Source organism: Pyrgilauda ruficollis, unplaced genomic scaffold, assembly GCF_017590135.1.
Source record: "Pyrgilauda ruficollis isolate IOZ18807 unplaced genomic scaffold, ASM1759013v1 scaffold336, whole genome shotgun sequence".
In the NCBI taxonomy this organism is placed as follows: domain Eukaryota; kingdom Metazoa; phylum Chordata; class Aves; order Passeriformes; family Passeridae; genus Pyrgilauda; species Pyrgilauda ruficollis.
In genome coordinates this window covers 1-15,887 of record NW_024524778.1, presented here as the reverse complement: position 1 = coordinate 15,887, position 15,887 = coordinate 1, and the positions used below count along the sequence as shown (strand labels likewise).

At 34.9% G+C, this 15,887-nt stretch overlaps 1 protein-coding gene across 1 annotated transcript in view; it reads left to right on the top strand.

Moving 5' to 3' along the window:
• Positions 1 to 15,050, top strand: part of FER (FER tyrosine kinase) — an 87,260-nt gene extending 72,210 nt beyond the window's left edge. The window contains exons 11-13 of the mRNA XM_041474727.1: positions 4,153 to 4,245; positions 10,692 to 10,830; positions 14,960 to 15,050. Of these exons, the coding sequence (XP_041330661.1) occupies positions 4,153 to 4,245; positions 10,692 to 10,830; positions 14,960 to 14,976 (249 nt within the window). The 3' untranslated portion in view covers positions 14,977 to 15,050. The remainder of the gene's footprint in view (positions 1 to 4,152; positions 4,246 to 10,691; positions 10,831 to 14,959) is intronic.
• The last annotated feature ends 837 nt before the right edge of the window (positions 15,051 to 15,887 follow it).

Here is a 15,887-nt window from a genome sequence, read left to right as displayed (position 1 = left end):
AGTTCAATTTAAGCAAAATCTTTTTTTCCTGTTGCTTTTTCTTGCCTATGTTCCTTGAAAATGCTGTTGTGACTATGGCTCATCTGGTCTGTCTTTTTGATTGTGTCACTCTGCTGGGTATATTGTTTTATTTCTCATACACTGTTAAGATTTACAGTGATTGTGCTTGGTGACAGGACTGTGTGCTTGGCAAATGAGAGACTTGCTGTCCATGGGAATGCATGAGTTAAAGGGCATGACCATGGAAGATAAATTGTAGTGAAAAATCCACTAAAACACACAGGATCTCACGCTGCACAAGATCCTCCAAGGAGAACATAGGAAACACAGAAGCCCATATATATATATAAAGATGCAATTGAGGAAATCCTCAAGTAAAATAGCAGGCGCTTCACTCATGGTTTTCAGCTGACCTGACTCCTGTGCTTGTTTTTTGGTTCTGATGCTTAATTTCTTCTTTCTGTCACTTGTGAGAAGAGAAAGAATGGAAAGGGAAATTAAGAGTGTCAGAATGGTTGTCTTCTGTTGTGACATCTCTTGAAAAAAGCTGAAGTAATTTTTTCCCCACTTAAGAAGGAAGGAAAACTGAGCAGCCTTGCATCCTTTTGTTCCGACACTCCATAGGAGCTGCCCCACCATGCTTCAGTGATACCAGTAAGGTTACAGCCCTGAAAGTGTGAGCACACCTCCAGTTCTTCCTGTGGACTCTCCTGCTGTCTGCTGTCAGCGTAGAGGCATTTCTGTGGGCTCACAACGAAGCTGATCTTGTGTCTGGAGTGGCTGAAATTCCCTGGTGTTCTTTCAGGTGTTCTCCTGCTGACCTGCCTGCCTACCCCAGGCTCTGGGCATCTCAGTGGTGTGAGTGGGATGGCTCCCACAGCCTATCATTATTAAACCTGATGATATCCTCTGCCTGTTATATCTAGTTTGTGATATAGGTAATTTAAATTCATTCTGAGAAGTCGTTAGAAGCATGGCTAGTCCTAAAAAGGGAAATAACAGACATGCGGTTTTCATAATTTTTTTATTATGTGTTCTCATGACACAGGTGTGTTTAAACACACTTAAAAGAAATAGGTTAAAATGTTTTCTAATGACAGCTTGTATTTGCATACATACCTAGCTTCTTAATTGTAGAATACAATTTTTTCTGTAGTAATTCAGTTACTGCATAAAATACTGTGATCTACAGGTTAGTTTGCTTTCTAGTGAAATTGGTGTTGTATAAAATAAGAAGTGAGGTATCATGTTACCATTTTCTTGATGTCTCTGAAACTAATTAATTTGAGTGGAAGTAAAACGGAATTAGCTAATATGCTTTAGTAGCTGCACTGTGTGTGTTAGTAAGTGTAATACTCCATAATGCTCTCTGTAGCTTCCCTGAAGCAGATTCGTAATACCTTTGCAGTGTCTAGCTCAGGTTAGTCTGATAGTCACATGTCTTAAAACTTTGAAACTTTTGTCATGACTACGTATTTGGCATGTTTGTTCTGTTTGATGACATGATGTCTGTTGGAATGAGCACTGTGTAGAATTGTAATGAACTTTCTGAGTCAATAGTGCCTCTGCTCTCTGATAGGTTCCTTCAGAAATTTTAAATTACCTAATATTCTGAAATAATTCTTTCAGCTACTAAGTCCTTTGTTGAATTGGGAGTGTCTTGACTGAGAGGTTCAAAATTTGATGTGGCTGGGGAGAGATCACTGAAAGATAGCTGTGATGTGTATTTGCTTTTATTTTGTAAATCAGGCTTAAAATAACACCCTGATTTAACTAGTAAGATAATACTCACATATGTACATAAACACATACATTTAAAAAGAAGTAGATGGGGTGTTCTGTGTTGCAGTTTTACACTAGTTTTGAAAAAAATATATACTTAATGTGCATTAAAAAATCCCTTTATACTGATTTATATAATACTCTGAGTGAAAAACAGGTTTCCTGCAAGATGAAGTAGTTCCTTCTAAGGCACACTGCTGGGCAATGGCAAAAAAAGGCAGAAGAAGACTGCTGTTACAGCTCTTTAGTTTTATCTACGTTGCCCTAAAAATACTTGAATGGAATAAATAAACTCACTACTGGCTACAGTTGTGTTTTGTCATATGTTTGATTATGCCTGCTGTGCAAATTCTGAATCTTCATTGCTGTAAGATATAGACTGGTTTCAATATGTCAGGGGAAAGAACTTTGGAAGTGCTAAATAATGTTTATAAATGAGCTGCAGTTGGAACAGGACGTGCTACATTTTGAACAAAGCCAAAGTTAATGCACATTTGAATACTTGCTCTATTTAATGCAACAGTTTGCCTCTGTATGTCATTCAGTGGTGCTTATCAAAGTTGAGTCTGATATTTTGAGTCAAAAAAGCTCCTTCTTGTTAATATTTTTTGTTAATGAGAAATTGGTGAATGTAGAACCTTACTTGTAGTTTGATGTTGTTGCTAGATAAGCATGCTGTTAGTGTCCACTAGCAGGAGAGCTCTTGAGTTTTGGTTGTGGGAAGTGGAGTTTGTGCATCTTTTGGTAACTTGTTTTCTCCTGTCACTTAAGAAGTATACATTTAATTGGTATTAAATCTCATGGCTTGCTTCTGAAGAGATGTGTGGAGTGGCTCGTTCTACAACCATCATGCAAGCTAATGCAGACTTTGTGTCTTAGTTGTTAATGAGGTTTTTTGTTTGGGTTTGTTTGTTTTTTTCTTGTTGGGTTTTTTTTTGGTTTTTTTTTTTTTTTTTTTTTTGTTCGTTGGTTGATTTTTTGTTAGGGTTTTTTTGGGGTTTTTTTGTGTAAGCAGCTTAATTCAGCAGCATCATAAGAATAAAAATCAGGTTTCAGCACAGAATTATTTTACTAAAATTATTTAGTATATGACAATATTCAAGTCTGATAAAATGTATAAAAATGTTATTGATGGGTAAGTGGGCACATAGTTAATGAGTATTTCTGTGACAGATGCACTCCCTGTCAGAGTTCTCACAATTTGGCTGGTTATTGCACTCTTTTATTCAATAGTGTACAAATTAAGGCAAATTGCAGACTTCTGCTACCAAATAAATAGCATTATTTTACTAAGAGAGCATTTAACCTGTATCTTGCAAAATAAACTCTATTTGGAAATAATTTTCAGAGACTGCTAAATTTGATTTATTGCTTGTTTGGAAGTCCTGGAATAAACTGAAGCTGCGTTTCTTACATTATGAGGTCTTTGATTTCTTCTGTCAAAGGTGGGAACTTGGAAGCAATTTTTCTTTGTAACACTGGCAAACAGTTGTAGTCTCTCTTCATTATCACTTTTTTACAGTTTAGTTAACCTAAAGCAAATTAGAATGAGGTTGTTTATGTGAGATTTTTCTGCTTCAAGGTACCTTTGCTATTTCTGAAGGTAATTTACAAGGAATAAACTCAGTTTGTCCATATGGAAATAGGTTTTTTTAAAAGGTTGTTGTTAATTTGAGAGCTGATAGTAAGAGATGAAGAAAAATATAGTCTTTGGACTAAGTCAGCTTTTGAGACCTTGGAATTTATATTGGCTTCTGCTGAATTAGAGATGCTTAAAGGCTGTTTCAGTGTTCCAGTCACAGCCCTATTCTTGCAGAATTTTAAATTCAGACAGTGGCTTCTCAGAAGTGACAGTGGCACTTACGTTTTACAGTAATGCCAGAAGAGAAATGACTTTTATTACTTGCACCAATGGGTCCTAATATTTTCAGGTAGTCTGTTGTTAGAGAAAGACTTGTTAATGAAGGGAAAAAACCCTAAAAATATTTTAAGTAAGGATAATGCACATATATCGAGTTTTTTGCTATGTGGGGGGTTTTATTACATATTTTCAAATCACTGTCCCTTTAAAATTTCAGGTATTTCAGGAGAACTGGCAGTTTTGTCTCTTGTTTTTGGAGTATAAAAGAATTTCAGTTTTCTTTATAGTTCAAATACTTGCACAAAGTATTTTAGGAAATACAGAATTTGTAAGTGGTTAAATTGTGTTTAATCCTGCTGATTTTGACACTTCCTGGCTTGTATAAGTAGCAGTTCAACCCCTATCTTTTATTTGCGTGAAATTCAGTATTCTATATTGTACATTCTCCAATAAATCAGTGTTCCTATTGATTTGCTTTTTTTCACTAAAGATTCTGGCCTTTCTCCTAGGACAAGAAGGATAAAGTGTCAAGATTTGACACTATACGTCATTCCATAGCTGGAATTATAAGGTCTCCAAAATCCATGTTGGGTTCATCATCGGTAAGTAGTACCAATACTGTAATGTTATTATATATTCTGTGATTTTTTCAGCTTAAATAAGATTTCTTTTTCCTTGAAACATCATGCATTTCCATCTGAATGGACAAAAATTACATTAAAATAATGCTATATAAACACTGTTCTGACTGATCAGCATGCAAAATAATATCATGATATAATGCTATGTTAGAACAACTTGCCACACTTAGGAGACTCAGTTTGTATGTTCTTTGCTGCTCCCAGAGTGGTGCTGTATTGTTCAGAATATTCTTCCCAACGAGGCTGATTTTCTTGAAATGCACTATATGATAATAATCTGTATTAGGTTAGATGTGCACACATGTTTTACAAATTTGTGCAATTGTTGCAATAATTGTATTACCATATTTTTTTTGTAAAAAGCTTCAATGTATAAGCGTATTGTTACTATTGCTACTACTGCTGGTACTATTTAATTTACTTTAAGTAATCTTGCTTAAAACCCCACTAAAAATGGTTGTTGAGTATCTCTGAGATATAGTTAGCTTTTGTTAAAATTTTGTAATTGCTGGACAAATGTCCTTGCTTGTTTTACTTTTGTATTTCCTTCTGTTTGTTTCATGTGGAAGCTTGCAAGATTAGTTAGAATCCTTGAGCATCTACTTGTGGATGCATCAGATTGTATTTAAAAACCTTCTGCCTTTTTCTTGAAGTGGAACATGTGATCACCATAACCCTCCCAACTTAAAATCAAACCAAAACAACAACTCAAAAACCAAACAAAAGAAAAAAAACCCTGGGAGAAAGTTGGGTGAAGTTTTAAAAATTGTTTAAAATTGCCTTTTAATTGTGATCTTGTCACCTAAAATACAAGCTCAAAGTAGGATTCTTGAGAAAACTTCAGAAGCAATGGGTCTTTTATTTTATGCTGCAGGATTGCATCCAAGGACCCATTAATAGACACACCATATTTAAGCTAGATAGTATTCAGAATGGGTGGAAGTGATAACAATTACATATGTGTAAAGATACATGTGTATACAGAGGACAACTGTACATAGTGATGATGGAATGGAAAAATAAATATGATAATGAGATAAAATTAGAGTAGAAAGGCTTTTCCTCTGAAAAACATGAAAGTTGCATGGCATTTGAAAAGTAACCGGAAAAACCTTGCTAAAATATTAAAATGTCTTTAACGTTAAACAAAATCTCCACATTGTTGTGATCTTCATTTTATTAAAGTTCTAGTTGTGGTAAAAAGACAGCATCTCATATTAAAAACCGATTAAAATGTGTATTTCTGTGACCTCTGTTCTTTATGTAGGTGAGACACAGCATTCATCTGTTTCTATGTATTATAAAACTTATGACTTCAAAATAAATCAAAAAGCTTCTACAAACCCCAGAAAAAACCTACCTGAAACTGCTTCAGAGAAAATTTGGAAGAGAAAAAAAATCTCAAGAGGAAGATTGAAATAAAATGCTTAGATTAAATCAGGGAAAGTCAATGTCAAAATCTCAGTTGGCTTAAAGTGTCATTTTAAAATTAAAGTGTGTGCCATTAAAGTGTGTGCCACACTCTGATTTCATTCCATGGAAGCTGATGTAAATCTGGCTGTAGATATGTGGTAGATATGATTGGTGAAACCTTGGAATATATTTGGAAGAAGTAAGATAGGCATTGGTTCATTTGAGTCAGAAAGTAAAATCTGAGTAACAAGTGCAATCTTGATTACCTGTTGCTTGAAGTACACCTAAATTACTTCTGCATTAGAATATATAAATTTCTAGCCAATATTCAGTTTTGCTTTGTATTTTGATTTAGTGATTTTGTTTGTGTTAGAAAAGCTGACCATATGTATACAGCTCAAATTTGCTTCACAAATTAGTACTTAGCTATTAAATGTGGTCAGCTGTTTCTGCTGACAACTACATAAGCGTGTTTAATTGCTAAATATATAAATTGGTACTTAAAACATATTATCCATCAACAAAATATTAAAAATTGTTCTTGAATGTGTGTTATAAAGTAATATTAACATACATTTAAAAATATCTATTTCTTTAAATAGACCAGTACAAAAAGGATGTCAAAGCAGATTTGGAAAAGGATCGGTACTGATCTTCTCATATATTCTAGTCTAAAATGTGATCTTACCTACCTGTTTTCACATTATTTGTTTTAAGCATTTAAAGTTTTTAAAGTATTTCTAAGTATTTAATTTTTGAATGTATTAAAACTTTAGAAATTTTTAATTGGTGGGATAAATTGAATTTTGTTTGTACAAATTTGAGAGGACTAATTTTTTATACGTCATCTGGAAAAAGTCATAGGGAAACAGTGCCATTCTAAAAATAGGCAGGAGTTTTTGTGTGTTGACACTGAAATTCTATATATGCTCTCAGAATGAGAAGCTAATACAGGGAAAAAAGTGTAGTTTGAAGAGAAAGAAACAGGGCTAAGGATTCAGGTAGGTTTTTTGGGACAAAATGCAAGTCAGTTTTCTATAACAGCAAGAGATGTAAGTTTAATCAAATGAAGAGAGGAAACAAACCCGTGGGGGTAACTTTCATGTACCAGTCATGAAATGCTGTGAATAATCTGAATGAAGAGTCTGAGCAACAAATTGCATCATGAATGCAAGCTTCTGCCCTGCTGCATATTTTTTTTGGTATTAGACATTTGAGCTTGACACAAACATCTGCTATTGTTTATAGGGTTTTTTTTTTACTGTTTATAGGATAATAGGATATAGGATGTTATTGTTTACTTTTTATAGGATAATAGGATATTTATAGGATAATTAATGGACGTTTCAGATGGTGTACTATTAGCATGTGGGAATGAGCTGGGTACACAGAGATGGAATATTCCATAGGGTATTGTCTCAAATTATCAACTTTAAATTTATTGCTTTACATTCTCGTTTGTGTCAGTGCTACTCTTTTACACTATGAGAGAAAAAATACCTTGAAAAAATGTTTTCTTTGCTTAAAGATGGAAAATAAGGCATTACTGAACATTTGAATTCAGATTATATACAATAATACAATATTGAACATGCTATTAGTGTAATAAAATATAATCCCCATTATTATTTTTATTTAATTGTTAGTGCATGTGCAGGAATACTATACATTTTTTTGAGTTAGAAATAACACACTGCTGTTTGATCAGTTTTTTTCTTGAAATAAGGGAAGCAGCTGAGGACTGCTTCTTTTTACTCTTGGAGGAGAACATATGTTTTAATAGATTGTTAAAAAGGGAGATAGAAGGGGGCTCAATATACGTAAAGAGGTCAGTACTAGATCCATGAGGAGCATGATGAAATACATGAGGCCATCTCCTTGTAGAAGAAAAAGTTCACACTTTTAAAAAATATATAAGGACACACCGCCCCCCAACCCCCCCGGCACAACCCAATAATCTGAGTGAAATATGACAATAAATGGAAATCTTAAAGGGCAATGGAAATCTTAAAGGTAGGAAAAAAACCCGAAAAGTTGGGGAGAGAGAGAGTTGAAATTTGCAGTGTGAGTTCCTTTCTTTCTGCACAGTTTGGTTAATTATTGTTACCTTCCAGCAAAATTAACAAAACTCCTAGAAGCAATATTTCTTCCTTTAGACTATTGAATCATTGGGTGCTTCTGTAAGTGTACATACAAGTGAGCAAGAGATCCTTTCTCCAAATGAGATTGTAAAACCTTAAGGCCTAGAATATAAACTTGTCATATTAACTTGCTGGCTGATATTTAAGTAGAGTTTAAAGAAAATAGGTGGGCATTTCATTTTGTGCAGGTAGCTTTTTTTTTTCCTCCTCTGTTTTCCTCAAAGACTAATCTGTCATCTAATTCTAACTATAAAATGTAGTAGAAATATTAGTACTAATAGTGGTAAACTGACTTGAAATCAATATTAAAGTAGATACATGTATCCTGCATTGGTATTCTTTTTTCTGGGCTTTCAGCCATGTTTTATTCTATAGCCAGTTTGGGTCGATATTATATCACAGAGAAAATATGTAGGAATCAGAAGACTTGTTCATAAAAATAATGTGATTTTAGTAACACTCAAGACAAGAACAATTGCTTCATCAGAAAAACCATCTTGATATGATAAAAAGTAAAGGTAAGGTAAAGTGAAGGACAATCAACAGAGAAAACTCCATGGAATTTCCACTGTTTCTTTCTGAATTAATAAGTAATACTTTGATCAAATTTCAAAGAGAGGGAAAATTTATTATAGTGTTATAGACAACACCATTGTTATCTATGTCTAAAATGCTCTGTTTTCCTTCCATAAACTCTTTTTCTGTCATAAAGGCTCTTAAGATGCTTTGTTTTGGGATTTGATACTGATTGTCTGAATGATGCCTCAGCCTGCACCCGGTTTATACATAAGCAGATGTTATAATCTGGTGGCTTCATTTTTAAGCTATAAAATAAATTGCATGTCAGGTTGGTTTTTTTAAAACTTTCTTTCATGAAGGCCATGAAGTAGATTAGTAATCCTGTACTGTCCTTTTATCCTTAGAAGCATTCCCTCTCAAGTAGGAATTGGCTCCTGTCAAAGGGTTTGCTGCTCTGAACATAACGGAGGTCTAGGTTTTCTTTCAAGTCAAGCTCAGAATCTTTGAATAAATAAATAAATACATAAAATATTTACTTAAAATAAGTGTTTAAGTAAATAACATTGTCTAACATTTTGAAAGCTTTTCTCTTTCTTTTAGAAATTTGTGAAAGAAAATGTCGTAATGTCATTTAACAGTGGTGAGCAGTTTTCACCTGGGATGTTTTTAACTGTTGATGAAATTGAAAGTTATGACTACCTTCTTGGCCAATCATTATTTCTGCTTTTTAGCAGCTCATTGTGCTATTAAACTCATAACCTTGGAGTACAGCTTTTGCCTCTAAAATCTCTGCGCAATTTCTGTTCAAGCTGTAGTTATTTCTTACATAGTACTTCCTATCTCTGACTCTGTAACAGAGCACACTCTTTCTAGTGATCAGCTTATTTGTTATAGTGCTTGTTTCAAATCTCAGGTCTGAAATTCTCCTTGATGAGAGCTTCATCCATGATGATTCTCTCTTTGTCTGTTAATATCTGAGAACGCAAGGGTATGTCAGGTTCTTAAATATGTTCCCCGGTTTTCCATCAAGATCCTGACTAAAGATCATGACAAAGGACTGAACTGGTCCTTTGAGGTATAACTTAGGCAACCAGAAGCCAACAATGATATTTTTAACGTCTAAAAATGTATGCAAGCACTAAAGAATTGCAGATATTTCGAAACAAGAATTCCTGTGTAGATTCCCATTCGTGAGTCTGCTCATTTCCACTCTCAGAGTCTGAGACCATTCCTAGTGTTTTTTGGACTAGGTGAGGTACTGTAATCTAAGTATCTTCTGAGAAGAACCTTAAATGTACAGACGGCCTTCAGCCTGGGTTGTTATCAGGGCAGAGCAATAGCAGAGCGTTAATTCAGAATGGTATCGCTTTGCTTGCATCTGTTTGATTGTCCTTCACTGAGACATAGATCTCTGTGCTGTTACCTAGGTGCAATTCCGGAGGTTGGGGAACATTCACATGCCTGTTCTACTCACGGTGTGCTCTGTGTCATGTTGTTCAGAGCTTTACCACTCTGCCTGTTAGAATTTCTATGAGCTCCGGCATTGCTTTTGAATTACATACAGCTTAAATGAGGGCTTGCCTTCCTACCCATAACAAATAAATCTGAAGCGATCATTGACAAAATATAAAGTTTCCTTCAGTGTTTTTTTTAAATAATGGAGGCATGTTAAAATTAATGTGTGAAATCATAGATTAAAACTCATTAGCTTCCACTTACAGCTAGTAGCTTTCATTTGCAGCCAATTCCCTGTAGTGAAAACAATTCCTTGCAATCTTTGTGCCTTATCATAGAGTTCATGAGAGCACTACACCCAGGTGTGTACTCTGCACTACAGGGTACATGCTAGGAAAAAAGGCTCATAATTATGAATTGATTTGGGATGCAATTGATAAATTCTGTGAAAACAGTTTATCCAGTTCAAGTGCTTTGTATGAGTCAATGTATTATGGTTTTGTGTCTAAGAAGTTTCTGTCTGGATAGAGAAATGATTAATTTTCAGTTGTTAATAGCGTGTCAGAATGTGTGAGAAAGAGTTGGTCATTATGGCTTACAAAAAAATAACAAGCCAGATAAAAAATATTGCATGGTTTATGGATGATTCCTTAAACTTCTGCTTTTGATATATTGATTTTTCAGGTAAACAGAAAATAAAGTGATCAGTATGCTTTTGTGGAAGTGTAAGAGCCTTGATCTTGTTTGTATGTATCTTTGTATATATCTAATTTTGATACATAAAACAGAAATTATTGTTGTTTGTGATAGTTTTAATGTACAAGTGAACTCTAAAAGTGTGCTATTATAGTAACATTTTTCTTCAATATTTTTCCCAAGTTCTTTGATGTAATCTCAACCACTGAGAAACCGTTGGCTGAGCAAGACTGGTATCATGGTGCAATTCCAAGAATAGAAGCCCAGGAGCTGTTAAAACAGCAAGGAGACTTCTTGGTGCGAGAGAGCCACGGGAAACCTGGTGAATATGTCCTTTCTGTGTTTTCAGATGGACAACGGAGACACTTTATCATACAATATGCTGATGTACGTCTCTGATATAGTACTGAATATTCAATTTAGGATCTACATAGTTTACTATATCAAATGGATTTAGCCTTTATGTGCAAATATGAAAGCTGTTAGAAATATTTCCATCAGTTCTGGAATCAGGGGTAAAGGTCATTCTGTGAAACAAAGGAAAAGGATGAAGTATCAGGTTATTCAGTATCTTTTGTCTTATACTGAAAAGCCAAAATATTTCTGTAAATGTTTTGAAATCTGGAAATTGTTACTCTTTATTTATGCATTTGCATTTGGTTATTGATTACTTGGTTACCCATTTTCATAGCTGGTGCAAATTAGGCTACTTCTAGTTCAGACTGTAAAGATCCCACTGCATCTTCCTGAAAAATTGAAACAGCCATGCAGAAGAAAATAATCTGTGTTGGTTTTTATACACATGGGAATTGAAGTCCCTGTTGCACTGACGATGCCTGTTTTCTTTTTAGTCCTGTGGTAATTGTTTTGTTCAGTATAATACAAACACTTTTGGATGTTGCACAGTGTGTATGCTTCTAAGGACCAGAATTGACCCCCCCACTTTTTGCTCTGAGGAAAAATTGATGACTTAATGAATAATATATTAATTATTATCTACCTTTATACAGTGTGGGGTTTTTTACTCTTCTTAGTGATTTGCTTGATTTTTTTTAATGTATTTTCTTTTTACCTTGAATAAATTTTCTTTTTACCTTGCAGAATTTGAAACTTATTCAGAATGTGACAGTTCCCATAACATTGCTAGAAATTTTTCTTAAAGCATGAAATTGCAGCAAATAATTCTCCGTTTTGATTCAGTAGTGCTGTCTTTTCAGTCTCCTGTAATAAAGTTTCCCATGTACAGAAAAATTCACACATTTAATTGCATATGATATTACACTGAGGGAATTTCATTGTCTGAATCCCCAGATGATGCAGCATGCCTGGGGTAACTCAATATTGTGTACCTGGTTTATTTTCTTTTGAGAAGAAGTAATATTTTTCAGACTTCACAGAGGTTGCCATGCTTTTCCAGGATTAATGATTATAGACACTTGTCACGCTGGAGAGTGTTTATTAGTTCTCATCTAGAATTTTCTTCATAGAGGTGAACACACAGTCAGTGTTTATTTTATTTTGATATGTCAGACTGCTAAATGAAAAAATAAAAGCAGTAAAATTACCCATACCCAGAGTCTTACAATATTCTTGGTGCACTCTGATCTGACCCTGAAGAAATAAAAGCACATTGTATACGTGGTCTAGCTGAAATAACTTTGTGCAAATCATTATATGTGCAAGTAGATCTTGAAAAAGATAAGTTTGACTTTCAAGTCCAAGTTCCAACTATTAGCTTAGGGCCTACCTGTAGGCTGACTCTTCTTTTGTGTGTGTGGGGGGGAGAATTTCCTCCAAAGCAAAACAAAACAAAAGAAGCTATCTTTCTCTCCATAGTTTTGTATTTAGCAGTTAAATTTGAAATGTAAGACTGATACTGTTGCATGGCCTGGACAGTCCCAGCATTGTCAGGTCGAGATATTTACCTGCTTGTACATTTACTAATAGAGCATTATGTTCATCTGCTCTTGGGATTAATTTGTAGTAGATTTTCTTGTCAATTATGAAAGCTAACACCTTTTTTTTTCCTTAAAGATGTTTAATCTGCTCTATGCATTCCTATGGGATGAATTTTCTGAGAATGAGGAAAAAGCTTATTAAACTCTAGAAAATAGGTGTTGAGAGTGTTAGGGTCATGTAGTGAAGGATATATTCATTGAAATAAATGGGCAGGAGATCTTTCTCCTTTTTAATGCCTTTATTAAAGAGATTCAGCTCAGGTGGGGAGAAATCGACGGGTTGTGCCCACGCCGCCGCTGTCCCCAAGAGTGGCATGGAGGAGGAGGGTGATGCAGCTCTGTCCGCTGGTCTGCAGGCAGAGCTGGGGACTGCGTCCTCACGGGAGATTCGCAGATTCCTGATTTTCGGTCCACTACTTCGGGTCCCCTCCTTAGTGAACATCCTTTGAGGTCAGGGTGAGAAGCAAAAAGGATCCAAGCAGGCACTGGACTACGTGCCCATCCTTAGACATCACCTAGGGTCCCCTAATTCTATATTGGTTCGTTGTTTTTAGGGGTTTTCCTGGAAAACGGGAAGGTTTGGAGCAGTGCATTTCTCATCTGCATACGTGGTCTCAGGCCACTCCTATTTTCCTGGTGCTGCCATGTCCAGGTGTTGCTCCCGGGCAAGCATCAGGAGGACAATGGCTAAATCACCAACCATTGACGGGCAATTAAAGAAGAACTCTTAACAATGAAGCTAATTTAACAGCAATTGGTCTAACCGGTTTTAGCTCTGTAACCTTAAACAAAAATAGATAACTTTTTATTCATAACATTCATGGACGTTTCTGTAGGCAAGTTTAAGGAGAGTTTAGTACAAAGGATTTGTTTGTTTGTTTACATTGGTATGAACAATGTGGAATTGGGTTTCTGATTGGTCAAACCACACTCTTGGATCATTGACAGGTTTCCATACTTTCTTATGAATCAAGTACTGAAGGTTAGAGTAGGACATCTATTTTAACAACAATCCTTTAGTTATATAAGTGTTCTGTCTCTGGTTTTACCATTATTTAAAGGCTAATCTTGATGCAAGTATGTGTGTGATAAATTAATAAATTAATTCATTAATAATTAAGCATCAAAATTCATTGCTGTCATTCAAGGCTACCATTGTTTTCACTTCTGCTTATTCGAGGCTGTGCCATTTAAAAATTTTTGTTTGCTAGTGATCTTAGTAAGGGTCAAGATTGGGTGTAAACACAGAGTAAAAGGACACTGGCTGCTCTAAAGGTCTCCACTAGCAGCAGATGGGCAGTGGCTGGATCTGGAATGGGGAAATAATAAGCAGTAGTGGTGGTTGTGCTGAGGAGACTGTTAGTACAGCAGGTTTTTTGCATCATCAGGACAGAAGTATGAAGGAGCTTATTTGACAGGGATGGGAACTAGTGTTAGTGGTCAATCAAAGCTGAGTCACTATTTAAGAAACAACAAGACGTTCAGACTATGGTAACATTTTTATGATAGACATCTGTGAATGTTAAAAACAGTTGACAAGAGCCTGCTGTCTTTACCAGCAGCAGTGACACATTTCAGGAAGTTAATGCTTTAACCCTTTAGGAAACAATGAACTTAGACTGCACTGTGCAAGGAATTCAGCCCTTCGAGCTAGAAAGAAGGCATGCCAGTGGTAGAGGTGTTCATTGCTCATTTGTGTAAATGAACTTTAATCACTATCTGTGCTCTGAGTTTTTAAAATTGCAGTACTTGTTCATTGTTGCGTTGTCAGGCCGGCTTATCGCAGCTACTGCCTTGCGGGAAAAGCTCTGTCTGTAGACGCTGAGACTTATGAAAGCAGGAGACTTTTTCCTGTTTCACAATCACCTGCACGGTCCTGCCCAACTTCTCTTTCAAGCCTGTTTATCACCTGCCTTTGTCTCTAGTTCGTGTAGACATGCCTGATAGATACTCCTTTTAAAGACCAATCATGCATTCTATACTCTATGCCAGGAATTTACTAATTTTAGGAGAAAATAAATGAAAGGAGATGAGATTAGGATAGTATTGTGTACCTCCTGTTTATTTTACCACTTTTGGTATTTTATCATTTGGATTTTTTAGTTTGCTTGCTATAATTTTTAGAAATAAAGAAGAAGTTGGTGTTGTTTTTTCTGGTTTACAGTATTTTTATTTCACTCTGTAATAGTTTTGATTTTAACTGGCCTATATATTTAAATTAAGAGTTTAAATAGTTATTTTATCATATTGCCTTAAATGACTGATGCAGTAATTTTGCATTTATTAATTTATCATTTTCATAACTATCATTCCAGTTAAGTTAGTAGAAATGCTATTCAGTAGGTTAGAAAAGGAATCTAAAATAACTCTAGGAAAGTGTGCATTTTTTTCTGAGTTGTTACTAATGAAGAAAGTTTGGTCAAGCACTTTGGCAGTTTCTTGTTCAAACTATTGCTTATAGAGAAATAAGTTTTTCCTTTTGCCTCCATACAGAATCAATATCGTTTTGAGGGAACTGGGTTTCCAACTATTCCTCAGCTCATAGAACATCATTACACAACAAAGCAAGTTATTACAAAGAAGTCCGGTGTTGTTCTGCTCAATCCCGTTGTTAAGGTAATGCATATGTTCCAGAACCTTTATTTAACAGACAATAACTTTGGGGGGTTTCTGTTGTAATTTAAATAAGCTTCTATGGAACTTCTCAGAAGATTTTTCATTTTTGTTAATTTTGGAACTCTGTTCCTGATCTGTTTCAAACTTCTCACCTCTATGCAATACATTCACTTAAAACAACTCTCCATCCTGATTCTTACCATGAATTTTTGCTATTTTGAAAGAATGGCATTCAACTTCTTACCAAGTATCACCATACTTTTATTTTTGGTTTCGCATTTGGATTTCCCTACTAAGTAATTCAAAGTAGTAGTTCATTGCCGTTCCTTCTATAAAGTAAAAAAATTGTTTTATATAATGGAGAAGGTCTGGGGAAATTTGGAATACTTATGACAACTGCATTTTGTCCCTATTTTATATCGCAAAAATAAGTTAGACACAAGAAAAGATAGTGATATTCTAGCATCAATGAAAATATAAAGCAAAAATTCGCTTTTTCATCAGGAAGCTACTGCAGAAAGTCTTTCAGGATAGAAATAAAAAGGGCTAAGTATTAAACTCTATCAGTGTTTTAGGAGTCTCCTTGACTACTTCCAGCAGTTTCGCACTTAGTATCTATCTAGTTGGTATTTCACTCATAAGCCAACTCCACTTGTATCTTTGCATCTTAACTATGGGTAAGCCTTTTGTTCTTGATATATTTGTTTTTTCAAGACTGTTTCAAGCCTGTGTTCAACAAAATTTTAGGAAGTATGACAATTTGTATTTCACCATTAGTTATGTTATAAATGAAAAATTGCGAGTG